Here is a 21,986-nt window from a genome sequence, read left to right on the forward strand (position 1 = left end):
TTGGGCTCGGATGAGGCAGACATCGAAGGAGAGGAACCCTCAGCAATCTTTGCCGACTTTGAGGCGACCCCTTTCTTTGAAGTAACACGACATCATTTAGTACCACAGGGTTTGGGGGGCTATCCCAAAAGGCTGTCTAGGTCCAACTCCATGTGACCTGAAAAGTGCAAGGAAGATTAATCAAGCCCAGAAAGAAAAACATCATACACATTTTTATAAGTAAAGATGACTAAGTGTCAAGAACCTAACAAGAAGACTCACTAGAGCTTGAACTTGGGGACCAAGAAATTCCCTTGTCTTCTGATGAGGCTATGGGAGTCCCTTCCCTAAAGGTGGGGGACATCCTTGAGAGGTCCCTATAATTGTTTGTGTCATACTGCACTGCTACCCCATCCCAAACCTCGTTTAGGCTATACATGGGTTTGTATTTACCTAGCCAACTATCAAACCTACGGACCCTAAGGTCTACCCTCGACCATGCTAAGAAATTATCCTTGGGGTCCTCGAAGAGGATCATTACGTCAGGCTCGTGCTTAAGTAATGAAAGGAGACTACATGGATGAATCAAGCACGACTTTGCCTCCTAACGACTCAAGCCTCATCATGTGCCTCATTTCCCGAGCCTGAGGGTTCGAAGGGGCGAGGTTTGTGGGCTCGGGACCTTTGACCCACATGTTGGCCTCTCACAGGGAGCTTGGTGGTAGGTACGGGTACGTCCTCCCATTTCGCATACTTGCGGTTGCCGGAGTCTTCTAGAAGGTTCCACAGTCGAAGCTTGTCCTCATGAAGAAGGTAAGAAAGGGATCGTCGACCATAGGGGAGCTTGAGGATGGCTTCCCTACGTTCCCTCATGGAATCCGTAGACTGAGGACAATGGTAGGTGGCTATATAAAAGATTTAAGTAAGTCAACCAGGCTCGCAAATTAAAAGAGAATTTAGCCCAAAAAATACGAGGAACGTATGAATTCTCTGAAAGGAGTAGAATCGAGAGGGAGCGAGGCTGTCTTTCCAGAAGAAGACGGTCTTAAAGTTCGGAGGGTGGTTTGGAATGTCCTCAAACAGTGGCTTCTCTTTTGGGTAGCTGAACAGATAATAGAACCCATCCCCACCATGAGTGATAACTCTACAAAATAGAGTTATTTTACCACTATTTATAAGCTACTTAGTATTAAGTTCTTAAGTTTTTGTTTAATTTATTAAGTTTTTAAGTAATTTTGAATTTATTAGTCTTATCATGAGTTTATATATTTTTGTGTATTTTTATAGTTATTTTGTTGTAATTTAATTATTTGAATTATTGTTGTTAAGTTAAAAGTCAAAAAAATGCATTTGTATTGATCTTAAATGTGAAATTAAATTAAGTTTTAATTAGTATTTTCAAAGCATTAATATGATTTATTTTATAATTGAAAACATTTAATCATGATTTCATTTATGTTTATTTTGTAGAGAATTTGTTGCATTTTTGCTCTTGAAAAACAAGAAAAATAAATAAAGAAGTAGCATTTTCAAGGAAAAGAAAGAAAAAATGCCAGATCTGAAAACAAAAGCTTCAGCCCAGCCCAAGCTACAGTACCGCGGGTACTATTCCCGCTACAGTACCAGGCCCAGAAGCCACCAGCCACTTGTTTTGGCTCTCTTGAGCCCAACAAATGTTTTATTGCCCCCTTATGTCCAAAAATGCCACTTTTTTACTCAACTTTTCTACACATTTTACTACAGAATTCATCATTAAACCCTAAAAATTACCCCTGCATGTCATATTATTCTTCATTTAAAATTTAATTTAATCAATTTAATTAATTTAAATTGATTATTTTAAGCACTTTTTTAGCTATAAATAAGGGATTTGAAGACCATTTTTTGGAAGGAGGAGGTTACACTACACAATTTCTACACTTTCAAGACCACTCTATTCTCTTCATTTTTTTTTTCTTTTTGGTCTTTTTTCTATGTGTTTTTAGAGGAAAATTTTGGGGGTTCCTCCTCCAAATTTTCCTATTTATGTTTGTAATTTTTGGCTTTGTAATTTCTATTATAGTTATGTGCTTCTAATCTTTTTCATAAGATTATTAAGATTATGATGAAGCAACTTGTAACTAGATAATATTTATGTTGTATGTTGATTTCCCTTGTAATGCAACAAACTTTATGGATTTTTCTTCTTCATATATGTCTTTCATCTTTAATATCTCATATTTTGGATTGTTAGATAATATTGCACTTTGTTCTTCATTTTACAAAACATAATATTCTTTGTGTAAGATGTGTCATTAAAGTGTACACATCCAATGCTTAGAACAAAAATATTATGTTTTGCCTTATAAATAATAGTTTTTTTTTTGTTTCATTAGGTTGATTCACATTAAATACTTTGAAATTATATTTTTTTGAAAAGTGAAGAAAAATTCTATCTTTTTAGAAATAATTTGTGCTTAAAATTATAAATCTATTTGGAAAATGATAGTTTGACTTATTTTAACTATCACTAAAACTTGGGAATCAATATACTAATAAGTATTATTAAACTTACATTTTGTGGATTCTAGTATCTTAATAATCTTTCTTTTACAACTTATTTTCAAATCATAATTGATTTATTTTTATTCTCTTAAATAACTTTATTTTAGATCTTTTATTTTATGTTCATGACATTAAATCTCATCAATCTTTGGAGCTAGGTTAGAATTTATTAATTTTGGTTTAAATAGTTTTCTTTTTTATTTTAGACAACTTCTTTGGGTTCGACATCCTTGCTTACACAATCACTATTCTATATGAACGATTCGTACGCTTGCGATATAAATATTTAAAACATACCTATTTTGGGTCCATCAATGAGCTCGGGAAGGGTTGCTTTTGAGACAAAAGAGATACAAGATCTCGTGCGCTGTGGGCTCCTCCCACTTCATCTCCTTGTATAACGATTTCAGCGCAGACAGAACTCTATACGAGTTCTTCTGGAGTTGGGGAGCTATGCCGACGTAGTCGAGAAAGCTCCGGAAGTAATCCTATAGGGGAAGCAAGGCCCCAGCTCATAAGTGCTCACGAATCCAGGCCGCGAGCTTAACCTTTCTATCTGGGTTGTCTTCCCCAGGTGCAGAGCAACTCCTCTCGTCGGAGCTAGTAGGTCAATAGATCAACTTTCTAGAGAGCTTCAACCTGTGGCAAGAGAGGAGCTCAAAAATTTGTCGGGTCAAGGTTATGGAACTTTGATAATGTTTGGCCTCGAAGAAAGAACTCTTCGAGACCGGGATGGAAAGAGGTTTGGGAGCTTTAAGTGGTTGGTTAAAAGGACCTTCCATTAAGTTGAATACTACCCGGTGAAAAGGCTACGGTAACCTTGAGTTTGGGGTCTAGTGGGATAGGCCTGATCTTGGGGTCTGGGTCAGGATAAGCTGCCACTCGAAGTCTCTTCCTTTTTCTCTCTTTGACCTCGTCGATCTGACGTCGAAAGTGGTCTCGTATGTCTTCTTGCTCACACCGTTCTTTGTGCTCATGGATCAGTCGCTGGTTTCGAATGAAAGGCGACTCAGGACTAGGAGTTGATGGGTGGTAAGGGATAGCAAACTTGGGCCCCCACCGATTCTCAGAGTAATGTGACATCTAGCAAGGAAGAAAAAAGTGAGGGCCCATTGTATAGAAAATAATAAGAAATTGTTAAAATTTTGATAACTCGAGCTCGAAAGCCCGAGATAACGAGATTACCCTAATCGAGCCTGAAGGCTGGAAAAGGCGAGATTGACTTAGATGTGTATCCCGAACTATGGTAAAGTTCAAGCATCGAGCATGCAACGCGAGAGTGAGGTGGTTATTACCAATTTAAAAGAATCCCGGATTTCCAGGGAAAAAGTTGGCAGTTACCCGAAAAGACGATATTTTCAGGATTCGTGCATTAAAACCCTAAACCAAAACCCTATTTCTTAAGCTACATGAAACCTATGACCGAAAAACCCCCATTACCAGAAAAACTCCATTTTTACACATCTCTACCAGAAATTTTTCAGTCTAAATCGTGATTCTAAGCATGCCAGAACTATTCAAATTATAAAGCTTGCTTAATGCAAGAAAGGAGCCATAAAAATTTGGTAAAAACCAGAGGCATCCTCATAGATAGAAGAAACACGTAAAAAAGAAAAAATGTATATATAACTAAGAAAGATCAGAGCACTTACGCAAATTGGATCGAGGATACGATGATATTGTCGATTGAAGAAGAGGTAGCGTAAACGATCTCATTGAACCGAAGGATGAACGATTGCTTTGCTTTTTGGGTTTTGTAAACATGCGAAGGGAAAGAAAATCTTTCTTACTTTGGTTTTCTCTGGTGTATAATGTTCAGAAAGGTGAAAGTGATGAAGATGAAGGGGGTGTGCATATATATACCCCAGTGGGGATGTCAAAGGTCGAATGGATCTGGGCCCTTTGTGTTGAGTTAAAAAAATGATCTGATGGATGAGGTTTAATTATAACATTGGCGGCAAAAAGAGGTCATATGAAGGGACGTGTGCAGAAAAAAAGAGTACTTGAGTACTCCTGGTGTGCAATCCCTAAGTGACGCGTGTCCACACTTGAGTGTGGTAGGTGACACGGTTTTCTAAAAAGTGGAGTTGAAAAGTTTCCTTATCAGAGGATTCGAACCAATACTTTTGAGGGGGCAAAATATTACACCTGAATTTTGAGGATGAATATATAAGTCTTGAAATGTAGGCTCACAAAGCGTAAGCTTAAAAATAACAAGCAGTGGCCGAACACTTGTATAAATATGCATGATTTCTGACTTGTTCTTATTGGCGATCGAGCACAAGTTTAAAAGGCTCGAACTTAAGCTTCAAGCTCGAAAGAACGAATCTACTCTGACACATATGAGTGTTATTCAAGTCTTAGTTGCAAGCTCGAAGGTATTGGTCTCCGAATACTGAGTTCGATGAAACCACCAACTGAGGATGAGGCTGACCGAAATAACAAGCTCGAATTTATGTCGATCTCGAAAGCGCAGTAACCTTGCATTCGAGGTCAGCAACCGTTTTCCATACTACAACTATTAGGAGATCTCTATTCTTTAGGGATTTGTTGTTATCTGAAAATTAAATCACAATTATCATGTGATATTATGTATTTAATGTATTTGATTACATTTATTTCAGATTAGAATAATCAGTTGTAACTTTCCTGAATCAATGGAAGATATTCTCCTAACAATGCCTATAAATAACTTAGTATTTTTCATTTGTGGACAGGCACAATCTGATACTGAGATTACTCTGTTGAATTGTTCTGAGAAAACTTTGAGAGAGTATTACGAATCAATAATATTGACTCGTTGACTAAGTAGTTTTTAACTGCTGAACCACGTAAAATTCCTACTGTTCTTTTCTTCTTTTCTGAATCTTTGTTTAGTGTTTTTTAGATTTAAGCTGACGAAAAACGACTTCAACACTCACAATATTTACATAGTTTTTTCTTTTTCTTTTTTCAAGGAGAATACCAAATTATAATACCACACTCAAATTAAAATCATATAAAAAACAAAATATATAAATAAAAAGAAATAAGTGATTCAAAAGAAAAAAAGAAAAGAAATAAGACTCACTAGATTACTCCTACCACTCATTTAAACTTAGATCTAAAATCTTTGAAGTTTCAGATCCATTTTTTGCTGATTTTTTTATTTTTTTTCATAATTTTGAAGATGTTATTTTTACTATATATATATATATATCTTTCTTGTTAAATTCTTACTTGTTATTTCTATCTCTTTTTAAAGTTATTTAGCGTTTATTTATTTTAATTATTATTAACATGTTCTTATTTTCACCATTAAATCTTTTTTATCTAATGGTGTAAAATTAATGTAAAAATGGGTGTGTATAGAACGTGATCCTTTTTAGTGTTGTTAATTTTATTGTGATTTTACCATAATAAATCACTGTTTTTTTTTTCTTTTTTAAATAATGTATAGTTGACAATGAATTTGTAGACATCCGTTAATATTTGATTTTCCTTGACCGGTTATTTAGTTTGGATTAAAATTAAAATTTGGATTATAGATTTAATTTTAATTTTAAATCCAATCTTTATGTTCTATTATTACACGCGACCAAGAATGATTCACGGTAATTCTCATTACTAAAGTTGAACATATCTTTTTTAAATTGTAATAATAATAACAGATAATTATGTTTAAGTATATTATTTAAAGAAAATTAAGTTAATATTTTTTAAAAGAAAACAAAAATAGCAAAACACACTATTTTGGGTATAAAAATATTAATTCGAATAAATATATGGAGAAAAAAATATATAAAATGAGGAAAAAAAGAAAAAGAAAAAGAAAAAACTTTGGCGTTTCCGTCGCACGAAATGAGGGAAACTTCTTTAATACAGCATTTTGCAAATCTTTTTCATCTTTCTTTCTCTCTTTCTCTCTCTAAAAAGCCAAAGAAAAGCTAGTGCTGATCAACCATGGCGTCGTCTTCGTCGGAGGAACTGAAGCAAGAACCGCAGCAACCTCCGGCGCCGGTCAAGGAGTGTGTGCACAAGACCAAACTGATTCAATTCTTGGGCCGTACTACACCTATCGTCCTCCAAAACGATAATGGCCCTTGCCCTCTCCTCGCCATATGTAATTTTTTTTCCTCCTTCTTTCTATATCTATATAAATATCTTAGAATCTGTATTACTAGGGTTCGGTTAATCGGTTGGGTTTGTTTGGTTGTCTAGAAGCGGGAAATGAGGAGATTGAGGAGTTGGACTTTGGTGTCGAATAATTGGAGAAATGTTTGAATTAGGATGAGTTGTAACGAGCTGGATTTTTCTGAAATGAATCATTAGCAATCTCGGCTTCGTTTTATCTTTTCTTGGCATCCGAACATTGAATTTGCAGTGTTCTTAACTCATCGGCTTGTACGGGAAATTGCTTTGTTTCTAGGTTTTTGCGGTGTTGGATTGCTTCAAATATTTTCGATTTGCGTTGTTGATCTTTTTGAATTACGAACAACTCTGCTTATTTGTTGATGTCTTATTATGAATTCTTTATTAGAAGAGAGGTTTAAATTTTGGCTGTTAGGTCAAATGTGCTTGGTTTTGAATTCTAATGAAAGGAGAGTCCACGAGAAGTTACCAAACAGCTGTGTTGGGCACTCCTTATGGGAGGGAGCTTTATGTAACGTTGTAGCACTGTTTCAATGTTTATGTAATTTCGGTGTTATTTGGGCCATTGTAGCAATTAAGTATTGGAAAAATTAAATTCGCTTTCAATTTCATACTTTGCGTTTGGGGTCCCTACAGGTAATATTCTTCTGCTCAGGAACAACTTGACTCTGAGTTCAGATGTGACCGAAGTTTCGCAGGAGAAGTTGCTGTCCCTTGTTGCAGAACGATTAATCGATTCAAATAGTAATATCGATGTAATACTAATAGTAATAACTTGCATTTTTGTCATAATTTTTTTACTTTTAGCTCTTTATTGAATTTCACTTCTTTTACTATTACCATGTTGTAGAATAGAGACGAGGGTTATGCTGAGAATCAACAGCAGAACATTGCTGATGCCATTGATCTGCTTCCTCGACTTGCTACTGGGATTGATGTAAATATAAAATTCAGGAGGTTAAATATAAACGTCCCAACTTTAACTTGTGGTTTCTTGTCATTTGCTATTTGCTTGGTCTAATCAAGATTTATATAATGGTTGCAGAATAGGTGATTTTGAGTTTACTCGAGAATGTGCCATATTTGATTTGTTGGATATTCCACTTTATCATGGTTGGATAGTTGATCCCCAGGTTTGTTCTTTCACTTTTTTATTTGTTACCTATTCGACGACTTACTAATTTGCCTATAGCAATATTTTCTTGTAATTTGTTTTTGCACATGCTCTAATAGGTATTTGCTACTTCTGTCTACTATTTGTATAGTCTTACTGGTCTTTCTTATTTAGGGAACTTAAAAAGTTTCTCAGTACTTATTGCATGTGTACCTTTTGGGATTTGGATTAAGTTACGTCTTTGACACCAGATGAATAAGTACTAGTCATTAAGTGCTGCTCCTTGGGTTTTATCTTTATCTGCATACTGAAGCCAGTTCTCTAAAACTTCTATGTTGCTGTTGTCCATGACATTATCCTTGTTCTTACACTATATAAGGAGTCATTGGGGCACTGGGTTTTCTTGTTTTAAATCACATCTTTTATATTGCCTTCTGTGTGTTTGAAAGTCAAAATGCCTAACTTCATCTTTCGTGTTTGGACCTTCACATGATTTTGATGTAGTGGTTTTAACTGTTGATATATTGTAAAGTTTTTAGATAGATTAGATAGCACAATAGAACTGAAAAGTTGTGGTAGTCTGAACATCTACATCTGGCTGTTGTTTTTTTCTCCCTCTCTTTTCCTTGCAATGGAAAACGACATATTGATGCACTGGCACTTCTATAGTTCCAATTCTATTATTATTGATAATTTTTGGGTGTCTTTTAATAATTATATTTTATTCAGGCATTTGGAAATTTTGTTTTGATGCAAATAAACATGGATTTTGTTGTTTAATCAAATGAAAATTAAAAGTTCACTAATTACATTTTGAGAAATGCATTGTTGCTGTTTGTTTGCATGTTGATAACCTGTTAATTTGTTCCTGTTCTCTGATAGTGCACTTTGTTTTTTCCTGTTTCCCTTGAAAATCGTACTCTTGAGTTACTATGGTTTTTTGGTTTGATATCAGTTACATTCATGCGTGTTTTCCAGGACTATGAAACAGCCAATGCCATTGGATCAAAGTCGTATAATACTCTAATGGAGGAACTTGTTGCCCTTGAAACACGAAATGAGAGAGAATATAAAAATTCTCCTGAAGAAGATTGTGTTGATTTTGCTGCAGCAACAACAGCAACTCTGGGTGTCCCTTCTCCGTGCCTTCCTAAAGCTAGATCTTTTGATGATTCTCCACATTTAGACACCAATCAGGAAAAGGCAAGAAAAGGGGACCTTGAAGAGGAAGCAGAGTTGTTGAGAGCTTTAAAAATGTCGAAGTCTGAACTGCTGCCTTCACTGGACGATCCTCTTGTAGCTGATGTTAATAAAGGGCCTGTGTCCTTCAGTTCAGATGAAAGCACACATGTCCAGAAGATTGTGCCTGTAGGTTCTGTAGATATGTTAGAGAAGCATGTTTTCGAAAATAACATTTTCCATAATCCAGACTTATCTATATTAGCTGACTGCAATGCCTCCAGGAATGGAAGTGATGAATTGATGTGTTTTGGAAGTACTCCAGAGCATTCTTTGTATCCATTTTCAAAGGCAAATGAAGAAAATAGTATCGATCCCCGAACATATGTAGAACCAGAAGGGTATTCTCCTATTATTGATGAAGTTGAAAAGAGCAGTGTTGACACACTGGCCAAGATTCAAAGTTCTGTTTCTCTTTCTCCTGGAATGAGCACTCAATCTGTAAATGAGCATCATGCAAATATTTCACAAAGCAGTGAAATAAGCAATAATATATCAAATTCTACCATATATATTCACACGACTGCAGATAAGAAAGTTGAATGCTACTCAACAGAATTATCATCCTTATCAGCGCCAAATGCAGATATGCCTTCAGATTCATCTAGTGACCAGATGCTGCAGCTCAACACATCTGAAGCTTTGACTTCAAGTGTTGATGGGAGTGAGCCCATTTATGAAGGGGAGGAATGTATTTTGGATCCTGCAACTACAGTTTATGAAGATAGAGAACCAATCTATGAAGGTGAAGTGGTCCTTGCTAATCAAGCTGACAAAAGCACTATAGATTCAAGTCCAAAGGATGAAATTAGTCCCGAAGCAGGTTAGCAAGGCTTACTGTTGTTAATCTATTGAGTTTTTTTGAAGATTGATTGCTACTTATCTAACTGACTGATACTTTCATTAATAAGATATTCTGAACAAGTTTCTCTCATTTGTTTGGCTTCAGGTGAACTGATCAGGAGTTTTTTGAAGAGTAATGCTAGTCAATTGACTTTCTATGGGTACTTACCATTTAAACTTATGAGCCCCCTTTTTGCATTTTTATTTAACTGTTTTTCTGTGCTGGGGTCCAAGAAGTTCTCATCCTTTTCCTTTTTTAATTTACCTTTTTAAAAAAAAAAAAATGTTTGTGCAGCCTTTTTTGCTTACAAGATGGTCTTAAAGAGCGTGAGCTGTGCGTCTTTTTCCGTAATAATCACTTCAGCACCATGTTTAAGGTCAGTAGATTGCACTTTTCTTTTTGTATCTTTGTTCTCATATACTGAAAACTGAATGTATCTATTTATGAATTAGATGAGAAAAACATCCTTTGGTACTTAGCTTTTGTGCTATATTGCCTCTAAATGTCTTCAGAAAAGTATTTACTGTTTAAAACCTTTTCTAGTTCAAAGGGGAGCTTTATCTTTTGGCTACGGACCAAGGGTACATTAATCAGCCTGACTTGGTGTGGGAGAAGCTAAATGAGGTAATATGTAGTTTCCATTTATGAATGGTTGTCATTGATCAAGTTTTGGTAGTGTAGTAGTCACCGATTCTAGTCTTAGACAAAATAGGATTGAAATGCAGTAATATTTCTCATGCAGAAGCAATAAATTTCTGGAAAATATTTTGGAAAGATAGAACTGTTTGGTGCTTTGTTTTGCAGTGCTTCTTGACGGGCTACTTGTGTAATGCCTTATTGCTTGACATTTGTAGAAAAAGAGTAGTTACTTGTGTAATGCCTTGTTTGACATTTGTAGAAAAAGTAGTTACTTGTTATATTGTATTTTTTTTTGGTTGAGAGGAAAGCTTTTAACAAACTAGTGCTGCTTTGGGCTATGGTGGAAATGTACAAATATTTCTGTATATCTTTGTTTCCATACTTTGGTCCAAAAATTTACGTTTTGATGTTCACCACAAAATTGCATTATTTTCTGCAGAAATGGAAAATGAAAATGAAATTGCATTTTTCTTTATGTTCCTGGAAAGAGTGATATTCCTAGGTAGTACTAGTATTTTTTTATGGTTTTAAATATGCTGCTTCTTTGATTTTGTAGTATGATTTCTGACTGATTCGTTATGTTTTCAGGTTAATGGAGACACATTGTTTATGACAGGAAGTTTCAAGGAATTTAAGGTAGAAGAACATTCAAATGAATCTTGGGATCAACATAATGCCATGACTAGCACTGCGGTAGGTGTTTCTTTTCTACCTGAGATGTTTGTTGTGTACAACATAAATGCTTATATGATACAATTTCGACTTTATATACTTCAGGACTACATTGCCAGCATTGATAGTGCAGCACAAGCAGGCCTGGATATAAAGTAAGATTATAAACTTTTGCTGGTTTGTTTTTAATTCTTGGTAAATGCTACAAGGCACCTTAATGTACTTCAACATCATGTATAACACTTTATGTGAGGTTGAATTTAAAATCACGCCTTGTTTTAATTTAATTAGTGTTGGGAACTATCAACCAAATATAAAGTGTTACCTCATGTGTTGGGCATCTTATAGCAATGCTCAATTATTTGTTCTTTATATTCATATATTGAAGGATGCACTGTCTTCTCTTTCTTTAATCTCTTTCATCTGGATGAGTTAGTCATATTGTCGAATATTGGGCGGAATGCTGATTTGTCATACTGTAATAACTGGTTATGTTCATTGCATGATACATGTTATGGAAATTTTTCTTTTCATTCTATGCTTTCCAAGATCACCAAGTCTTATTCTGTTTTGGCAGTTCTGATTTGCAACTGGCAATAGCTCTTCAGCAACAAGAGTTCGAGCAACAGCCGCAGCGTCAAAATGTGCAGCAACCACCGACTGTTAGTACCAATTCAAGACTGATCACTGGTCCCCAGGTAACTTTTGTTTTGTACTTTGTGTGTTACACCTTGAGTTTATGATTTATGGAAGCACATGAATGAATTGCAAGAAAATGTTAATTGCAGGTGCCGAGAAGCCGGAATCCGTCGACACTGTCTCCCAGGGCTGAACAAAAATCAAAAGACAAGTGTACGGTAATGTGAATTCTTCTGTATGAAACAAAGTTCAGAGTTTGTTTTTGTAAATGGTTTTTAATGCCTTCCCTGGAATGAATCCTATTCAGCAGCGTATATGTGATTTTTAGAGTTTTTTTGACTGTAAATAAAGTCCTCGTGTATGCTAATCCAAAAAAGAAAAAAAAAAAAGTGTTGGTGTACCAATGACCCTCACTTCACAGGACCTTTTTTTTTTTTTCCTCCCCATCATTTATTTTTGAAAAGAAATGGGGGTTGGTCTTGGTCCTGTTCAATTCTTGGACAAAATTCAAAGAAGTGATGGAATAAAGTGTTAATGGGCTTCGCAGTTGGAATGTGACTGGTTCAGTGTAACTTGTGGTCCGTGGGCTTCTACTAGATATTGCCTGGAAAGGACCTGTGCATGCAATTTCTTTTTCTTTTTAATTAGGTTCGTAAAAATACGAGTTTTTGCGCCCTAATTTATGAAATTAACACAGGTTTACATATTTTGATATACTTGTCACTTGTACTTATCAAATTTAAACGGGAAATTCAATCTTTAATGGAGAATTCGTTACAAAGAAAAAAATAATGATAATGATAGCCGGCCTGGCCTGCCTGCACCAGCTCAGCTCCCACCGTTATTGACCATTTGAGGACGAATCTCATTAATTGGGCTTTTACAACCTCTCAATTTTATTGTAGTTTCTGCCCCATGATGAAAGTGATTATCCATAGAAATTGTCCTCCATTATGGTACATATATATCTGAGTGTATTAATAAAATTAAAAGGACATATACCTATATATAAATTTATGGGGGCGAATGGAGTCCCCTTTTGGACTAATAGAAGAGTATGATGTAAGGGAAGGTATTAGGTAATAAATGAAATAGAGTAATTAGTAAGGTAACTGTAGATGGGTAACCGATTATGTAATTTCTGTTGAAAGTTTTTGTTTATTACTTTACTTTCCTTGTGCCAAACTTTCATTTATTATTTTTTCATTGCATTTGCATTATTACGCTACAAAAGTACTATTATTATTTGACACTTTCTCATTTTGCGTATTATAGTCCACTTTTGTTGAAAGAATCATCCTTGAGATATTTTTGTGCCGAACCTACAAGTTCAAAAGGACCTTTAAATTTTAATAATATTAGATGGTGGAAAAATTGAGAATTAGCCATTTAAAATTATGATATTACATTTGTAGTTGTTTTTGTAAATTCTAATTTTATTTGGTGTGATATTAGTAGGCCAAGAAGATCAATTATGACAAGTATAATCGTCTTACTTATTTAAAAAAAAAAAGTTGTATGAAGTGGGATCCGCATGAAATAAAAATGTATGACAAATTATCTCTAGAGAATTCTATGAATATATATATATATCATTGAATGTTAATAATTATTCAAAATTTCACTTGGTGGAGGCATTATTAGATTTAATAATATATTTTATGTTGCAATATACATATAAGTTTTACAGCAATATTAATATTGTATCGAGCAACTCTAATAGGTCACTTTTAGTTGACTATTCCATGGAAAAAAAGAAGCCATGCGGCGTTGCACTCCATTGTTGAATTTTTTTGTCAACAAAATGAGCTATAAATTTTAGGCCTTAAACTTTAGGGTAAATTTAAAGGGTAGTAAAGATAATTTTGGTAAGATACTATCATTAGTAGTCTCCTTCCTTGCATTAAGTAGTGGCAGCCGGTATAGTGGAAACAATCTTTTAAGTAAAGGAGTTGAAGAAGTCACATTTGATGAAAACACTAGCTTAACTTAACATGATGAGTAGTCGCACTCTGTTCCCTATGTTTTTTATTTCTTTATATAATAATAAACCTGTCATTGAAACCTTCCTCACCTCACATCTAATATATGCTACTAATTTAAACATAGTTTGTCCAAAAGTTTTTGTCAAATTAATTTGGATTACATACACCTAAAGTGTGGTGCTTAGGTTAAAACGTTGGTAAGGGGCTACGTAATATCATCAACCAATGATTAGGATTCACATAGATCGGATTTGACTCAGCACCTACAAATACAATAAGCCTCACATACATACAAACAAAAGTTAGAATATATTTGGGGTGTTGAACTAATTTAAATTTGCGTTTTGTTATTATAGCCTACAAGATTTTATATTTTGAATCCAATCAAATTTTCATTACAGTTTAAAATTAACCTCCACTTTTGTAGTGAATTGTACATTTTTGCATACCTAATTTTTTTTATACGATGGTGTTTATTGTAGCCACATCAAACCTCCTACACAATTTTGAGAAATTCTAATTCTAGACTTCTAATACCACCACACGCATAATATTTTATTTGGTAATTAAATTATTCGTAAATTTTAAAAATATACCAGAGATTTGTAGAAAATATAATGAACACCATCATGTAAAAAAATTAAGATCATAACTTATCTAGGTATGTGAACTAGAACGTGCACTACAGTGTTGATTCACTACTGCAGTATAAAATTATTTCTCTTCTATATAATAAATGTGTAGATAATAGAAATTATTAGTTTTAACGGTTTTTTATTTTTTTTCGTTAACTTGAACGGAATATTCTTATATATAACAGAATATTTTTATATTTAGCGATAGGTTGTAAATATGATTTAAACTTAAATCAAATTAAATAAATAAATAAACAGGTTCAAATAGGATATTTTTGAGATATTTTACAATGACAATTATTTAAAAATAATAAAACCATACGTTTTATAACTTAAATAAAATAAAATTAAACTTAAATTTCACATATTAGAATAATATCATATTAAATATATAACAAAATATAATCTATTATCAACTAGAAACAAACTTCTTTTTAAAAAAAAAAAAAAAAAACTAGCAACAAACTTAAATTTAAAATCCATGTATATTATTAATATGATTGAAGCTCTTTTTTTCATCAAATTCACCAAATGACATTACAAGTTACATTAGAAAATAAAAATAGTTTATACATGTATATTACTCTACACTATAACTTTTTCTATTATTATTTTATTCTATTATTAATTTCCTTTTAAATATTATTGTAATTTATATATATATGTTATGTAATCATGTAAATATATATCTATGTCAATATTGTATTTAGATGTCATGTATGTAGAGATTATTAATATAAATATTTATATATTATAGAACTCTAATTCATTCTCTAATATATTGAAAAAAAAAAGTGAATCGGTTTTTATTAAAATTATAGACAATGTTTTGCCATAATTTTTTAATACATTTATGTCATATATTATATTAAACATATTTTATTTATTTTTATAGTATTGTTTATTTATTTAAAATTTATATAATAATTAAAAAATAATTAAAATAAATACATATTTGAATATGTATGTTCTCAATCTTTAAAGTAAGCAATCGTGCGTGCATTGTATTTTTACTTAGTAAATATATAAAATTATAAAAATAAAATGAATTATTGAGAGTTCAATCTAAATGTTATATATGTAAATTAGTTATAGATATTATTAAAAGTGAAATAGAAGATGGGTTTCGTTTCATTAATAAACACATGATTAGCTAATGTATTGACTTTGATGTACTCTATCGAGATGAAAATGAGAGAGAGAGAGGATAAGAATATGAGAGAGAGGGGGGAGAAAATGATGAAAACGAAAAAGAAAGGTCAGCCTGTGTGGGGCCTTGTGAAAACGACAACACCGGATTTCATCTCCCAATTCAATTAATTTTTTTTTTTAATTTTTATTTATTATTATTATTGAAAAAAAAAGCAAAATAAGGGACCACTCTAAGGGGTCGCAATCATAGACTAAAAATAAAATAAAATAGTAATAAAGAAGAGGACAATATTACAGCTGTGAGGTTGACCCCACTACTACTACTTCCACCACCAACGACAAATGCTTTTTTATTTATTATTATTATTATATAAAAATGTATATATATTTTATTGGCATTCACGTCTTTCCTATGTTTTATCCACCTCTCCACTCCTCCTCTCCTTTTCTTTATTTTCCACGTGTTTATTTAACTCTCTATACTAATTTTTTTTTTGTTATAAAAATTACAGCTTTTAAAGTCAATACAAGAAATCGAGATATTTATGTAAGATTGTAATTCGTGTCTTCGTTGTTGTGTCGTGTCTTCGTGTCATGGTAAGTCGACGTGTTTAATTGGTCAACTCTAACTTAATCTATTTAAATTTTGTGTAAAATAATCTCAACCCTAACATGATCCATTGTATTTTTGTGTCGGCCCGTTATATTCACGTGTCGACCAAACTCATCTCACACTACTTGCAGATAGACATAATTAGTATGAAATATTTGATTCATTTTACATTTTTTATTGCATCAATCCATCTCATTTATTTGACTAATATACTACATAAACACATAAAATTTCTAATAAAAAAATTGATTAAATAAATAATTTATCACAAAATATTAACACAATAAACAAATTTTTTAATATCAATTAATTATTAAGTGTGAATTAGTTATGCTATATTATTTTAAGGAATTTTCTTTCTACTTTAGATTTATATTTTATGGAAAAATAAATTATATTTTAACTATAAATTAATAATTTTAATGATATCTTGAATATAAACGGGTCAATTCATGTCAGCTTCGTATCACATGAGTTGACCCTAACCCAACCCAAAAAAAATGTCTTATCTAACGAGTTGACCCGTTTTCGACCTGCAATTAATTTTTCCAACCCTAACCCGTAAAAATCGTGTCATTTTCGAGTTGTATTGTCGTGTCAAAACTTATTTTGCCACCCTTATATTAAGTCACCACTCATATACTTTTATAGAAAAAATCTACAATAAATTATGTTTTTTTTAACTTTATCAGTATGTCACGATCTTAAAATGATATTGTTTATTGTAGTTACAACATGTTTCTTGTAAATTTCATGAAAATCTTGATAATTTACTATGCCAAAATCAAATCTCCAATTCCACACTTATATTATGTTTTTTTTTTCTTTTGGGAAAAAGACAACAAAAATACCCAATGTTTATTTATTTATTTTATTTTGGTGATTTATTACCCAAACTTTTTGTTTGTGGGAAAAAATACCAAAGGTCAAGTTTCATGTATTTCCATTAGTACCAACTATAACAAAATTATTAAGTGTTGAATGGATGTACACATGACACCCCATAATTTGTCCAACTCGTTATTTAAAAAAAAAAAAAATCTAAATTGAATTTGAAATTAAAAATTAAAAAAATAAAATTAAAATTTGAAATCATATATATTGATTTTAGAAATTAAAAGTAATTAAATAAATTAAAATAGCTGATTTAAACTAAAAAATTTAAAGTAAAATCTGGTTTAGAAAAAAAAAACTACATTAAATTTTTTTAGCAGTAAAAACTACTTTAAATTTTTAAAACTTAAACTAAACATAATTAGAACAACCCTGGTTACAACCCTTCCCCTCTAGCGACGACCCGACCACTCCAAGCATGAGCCCCTTCTCTTCCAACCTCGCGTGCAACCTCTCCGCTCCATTTCGAGCTAACCCCCTCCTCGACATCCTCACGCATCCCCTCCGAGTAACCATGGCAGATCTGAAAACATCAAAACTGTTGACCAATGATTTGTCTAGCGACATTGGATCAAATAAAACGATAGTTGAATAGAAAACTAAACTAAATTAATGAGAACGCTCAAGTATTATAGTGGTTCGGCCCCAAGGATTGGTAATGACCTACGTTCACTTAGACACTTTTATTTAATGTAGAAATCTCAAGCTCACGGTTAGAAGAACAATATTAAATTGAGATTTGTAAGTTTGTGAGAATACAACTTGACAGAGTTTCGTGTATAGAAGTACACATGTGTAAGCATGGAAAATAATGATACACTAAGCCTTATATTTATAGGCTTAGTGATCTTACAAAATGGGCATTGGACCTTATGAGACTTGCTTGCCAAGTAACAATTAAAGAGTGAATAAAAAATAAATTTCAAAATAATAAATATTTGATTGAACTGGTCGCTCTATGTGTGCTTGCTGTGACATCCAACTAGGTTGCTCAAGTATATCATCGAGTCGGCTAGAGTTGTCTACGAGATGTAACTTTGACTATGTTTCATCTAGACGATGTTTGATACAGTCGTGTGACTTAATTACTCCACGTGACCTGATCGTGATTCGACCAATTTCTATGATGTCGTTTTGTCTGCCTTCATTATCACATGCCGATATTCTGTGCCACGTCATTACACTAGATTTTAGGAAAAATTAAAACAAAAACCAGATCTGGTCTCTGGTCTTCATCTTCTTCTTCTTCTCTTACAGATCTGAGGTGGTGACGTTGTTGATTTTTTTTTTCCTATTTTAACTTTGGCTAGAATGAATTTTTGTCATTGATTTTTCAAATTTTTTTTATTTAGGCTTAGTTTTTTGCTTTTGTTTTTTAGTTTTTATTTGAATAATATTAATTTTATTTATTTTTTTCTTATGTTAAAATCAATATAATATATATATTTTAAAAAATTAATGAGTTGGACAAATTATAGGGTGACATGTGTAAACCTAGTAAGTATTTAATCGTTTAGTTAGAGTGAGTACTAACAAAAACACATAAAACTTGACATTGGGTATTTTTTTCACGAAAAAAAGGATTAGGTACTGAATCTATTTTTTTAAAAAAAACATTAAGTACTTTTTTCACCTTTCCCTCTTTTCTTTTATTAGGAATAATGTGCATTGATTCATCCTTAATAATGTTTTATTTGTTATGTTAACCGAGATTTTCGGCAACTCTATTAATGAATAATATTTACTAATAATAATAACGGAAATAGAAGATTGACACAGGGTTTTTACGTGGTTGGGGCGTTAATTAGCCTTAGTCCACAAGTCTATGTTATTAGAGCTTGAAGAAGCTTTTACAATGGAGTTTTCTCTCTATATTTCGATAGAGTTTCTGTCTTTCTCCTGGGATCGAGAGAGAGTTTACAGTGCTCTGTGGCTTATATTTATAAGCTGATGGGAATACCGGATCTGGGCCGGACCAAACCCAGGCCCATCGGGGAAACGGATACGAGTGACCTCTGTAGTGGAGGCCCAATACAAAAAGAAATAAAATACACAAAATTCAAACCAGCTAAGGCCCAATAGGTTGACCTTAGAACTATGCCTCGCCCGAAAAAACGGCGCTTTGGTTTTGACCACTTCGAGTCACGAGGCTGATTCAGGAGACAAGACCAGTCAGGGTATTTGGCTGCGCAGTCCTGACACATCAGTGTGCAATCCTGAGGTGACCCTTTCTGCAGGCGAAAAGTGGGGACAACGCCCACGCGGAATGAGGCGGCTTCAGGGTCCTGGACGCTTGGGCCCTTCAACTGGGGATCAGGTGATCCAGGTCCGTTTACCGTTGGCCCGCTCCATTTACCATAAGCCCGGACCATATCAGGGTCCGGGACCGGAACGCGCAGGCCGCGACGATCCGGATGCTCGGGGCATCGCCCAGACCATCCTCGTCGAGGGACGAACCAGGAGGCACATCACGGACACTCCAATGGGCCCAGTCTCGAGTCCCCGGTCCATACCCAGCCCCTAGGGCACTCTCCATACCAAGAGACCTTGGGCCGGGCCCACGAGCCGAGCCGGCCCTCTGACAGCGGGCCAAGACGAAAGCCCAGAGCCCATGCAGGAAATGGGGATAACATTTACCCCCCAAGCCTTCGCTCGGGCTTGCCGGGAGGAGGGTTGCACCATCACCGCGACACTCGCTAGGTTGCCTCCCCAGGTCTTGCCCGAGTTCGGGGGTCCAGCCAGAAGAACGTGGCATTGGTGGGAGAATCAGCCCGGATCGATCACCACGATCCGGGGTCGTTTACCTTCGGCCCGCTCTATGAAAACGATACACGTGTCACTGTGTGATTGCTGCACGGGCCTTGAAGGGTCGCCTAGACCTCCCAAGGGTCGCTAGGCCTAGACTAGGGTGTCAGTGCACGTCACGAGGCGTCCCATCCGCACGGGGGGGGGGGGGGGCATCATTAATATCCCTGGAACGAGGTGGACTGTAGGATGGGGCGTCCTTTGGCATCCACCACTCCTGGGCCGTCGGATCTGAGACGGCGAGGATCCAGGCTAAAAGGACTCATAAATGCCCCTTGCGCGATTCCTGACCGTTGGATCGTGGGCCAGAATTTGGGGCTGGTATAAATACCCCAAGAAAACAACATTTGGCACTTTTCCATCTTCGAACCAGCTTAAGAAAACATGAATGATGTTCGAGCTTTGCATGTCCGATATTGCCGACGACATACACTGCCGCCTGCTAGCTCTGCGCCGCCGCCTGTTTCCCAGAGCCCCAATTTTCGTTCTTCTACCTGACGGCGCTTCTCGGGTTTGTTCCGTCGACGAAATACTGCGCCGGCTGTGCCACTTCAAGAACGAGGTTCTGCCATCCTTACAGTCAGACAACCATCATCTTCAACGGTCGACACCACACAGTATGTCTTTTTTAACTCTTTTACCAACTTTGTGAACTTACGTTCTCTATATGCGTGCGTCTAGGCTCTGTGCTTTAGAATTTTCTAGGAAGGCCGCCTGGTTTGGGTTGCTCCGTACTCGGATGCTTCCCAGACAAGGGGTGGGCCTTAGCAGCCTCCTCTCCCGATCAGGGTCCCGGGGCTTTTCGGGGTCTCGGGCCTGATCCGACAAGACTCCAAGCAGTCCTTAGGAGACTCCCTGTACCTTGACCGACTTTCTTGGGCTTAGGTACTGATTGCTTGGTCTTTCTTTCTTTTGTTCCCAGATCGTCAGTTATGGCAACGGGCGTTATGCTCCATTCCGAAGAAGAGGTCAATAGGGCCCCCATCGTCGCTCCCGCGTCCAGGACACCCAAAGGAAACAGGTGGGAGATGGACGTAACCGCCAACTTGTTCCGAAACTACTGGATGATGCTGCTCCTGGAGAAACAACTGGGCATCAAATCCACTCCGGGCCTCTTTCACAATCGCATGGCCAGGCTAGAGGAACAAGTGCATACGTCAGTGGAAGGATTCGGGGCCTGGAGCACTGGCCATATAGCGCGGGGGCTACGCTCCCGCTTCATGACTACTTCGTGCGGTTCCTGACGTATGTGGGGATCGCGCCGTTCCAGTTGCTGCCGCAAGCATACCGCCTGCTTGCGGGGTGGAAGGTGCTTTGTGTCGCGAAGGAGATCGCGGAGCCCACCCCTGCGGAAGTCTTGTACTTCTACAAGTTGGTGCCGCAGGCCAGCGTCAAAAACAAAACCCTGGACGGCTTTTACAGGCTGCAGCCGCGGAGCGGCTATCCTGCTCCTACCAGCTCCTGGAGGCACCCCCCGGATGTCAGGCATTACTGGTTCATGACATCCGGGTTCCTCACTGACAAGAACCCCACACTGCTGCTGGACTTCCAGCGAGTGGGTAAGTACTCCTCCGGACCTTTCTCCTTTATTCATCTTTTCCACTCGTCTCTTATCATGTCTTCCGAGTCGCAGGGCCCTTCGTTCAAACCCCCCTTACCGAGTTCCTCCTGGAATGGAGGAGGTTCTATGCTAAGTTGACCGCGGAGGAGCTGGACGTAGGGGGCTACGTCAGGGATGACAACCTCCGGCTAGTTGGGTTGCTCGCGGCCACCCATACCATTGTTATCCCGAGCCTTCGGGGCATCCCGTGCGAGAAGAACGCCGACGTCTGGGAGCAGCTGGCCCTTGATCACATTGCCATGGTGGTGAGGGCGGCGCGGGCCGATGCGGCCCAGCGTAAGAAGAACCAGCTCCCAGCAAAAGCGGCCACCTCGGAAGAGCTGGAGGAGCTTTTCGAAGACGCCCTGCCAAACGCCGGGACTCCCGGGGCTAGTGTATCGGGGCGAGGTAACTCCCCTTTAATCTTAACTTATGCTCCCCAAGTCGGGGACTTAGCTAGGGATAGGCTAGTGCCGTCGGGCCCCGCGTTTGGGGCTGATG

At 36.0% G+C, this 21,986-nt stretch overlaps 1 protein-coding gene across 1 annotated transcript; it reads left to right on the forward strand.

The window, feature by feature from the left end:
* Nucleotides 1-6,358: 6,358 nt before the first annotated feature.
* LOC133778306 (uncharacterized) lies at nt 6,359-12,354 on the forward strand. Its single transcript, XM_062218191.1, has 12 exons — nt 6,359-6,625; nt 7,291-7,409; nt 7,505-7,611; nt 7,700-7,787; nt 8,747-9,830; nt 9,957-10,011; nt 10,146-10,227; nt 10,395-10,475; nt 11,079-11,183; nt 11,268-11,317; nt 11,740-11,860; nt 11,951-12,354. The coding sequence occupies exons 1-12, from the start codon at nt 6,466-6,468 to the stop codon at nt 12,026-12,028; spliced, it is 2,130 nt and encodes a 709-aa protein (XP_062074175.1). The 5' UTR covers nt 6,359-6,465; the 3' UTR covers nt 12,029-12,354.
* Nucleotides 12,355-21,986: the final 9,632 nt, after the last annotated feature.

This window comes from Humulus lupulus, chromosome 5 (assembly GCF_963169125.1).
Source record: "Humulus lupulus chromosome 5, drHumLupu1.1, whole genome shotgun sequence".
NCBI classification, from domain to species: domain Eukaryota; kingdom Viridiplantae; phylum Streptophyta; class Magnoliopsida; order Rosales; family Cannabaceae; genus Humulus; species Humulus lupulus.

What these genes read in the sequence shown, in the direction of transcription:
- LOC133778306 (XM_062218191.1), top strand. Translation starts at nt 6,466, where the DNA reads ATGGCGTCGTCTTCGTCGGAGGAACTGAAGCAAGAACCGCAGCAACCT. An exon ending in GTTGGATAGTTGATCCCCAG is followed by an intron (nt 7,788 to 8,746) that starts GTTTGTTCTTTC and finishes CGTGTTTTCCAG; the next exon opens with GACTATGAAACAGCCAATGC. An exon ending in TGTGGGAGAAGCTAAATGAG is followed by an intron (nt 10,476 to 11,078) that starts GTAATATGTAGT and finishes TTATGTTTTCAG; the next exon opens with GTTAATGGAGACACATTGTT.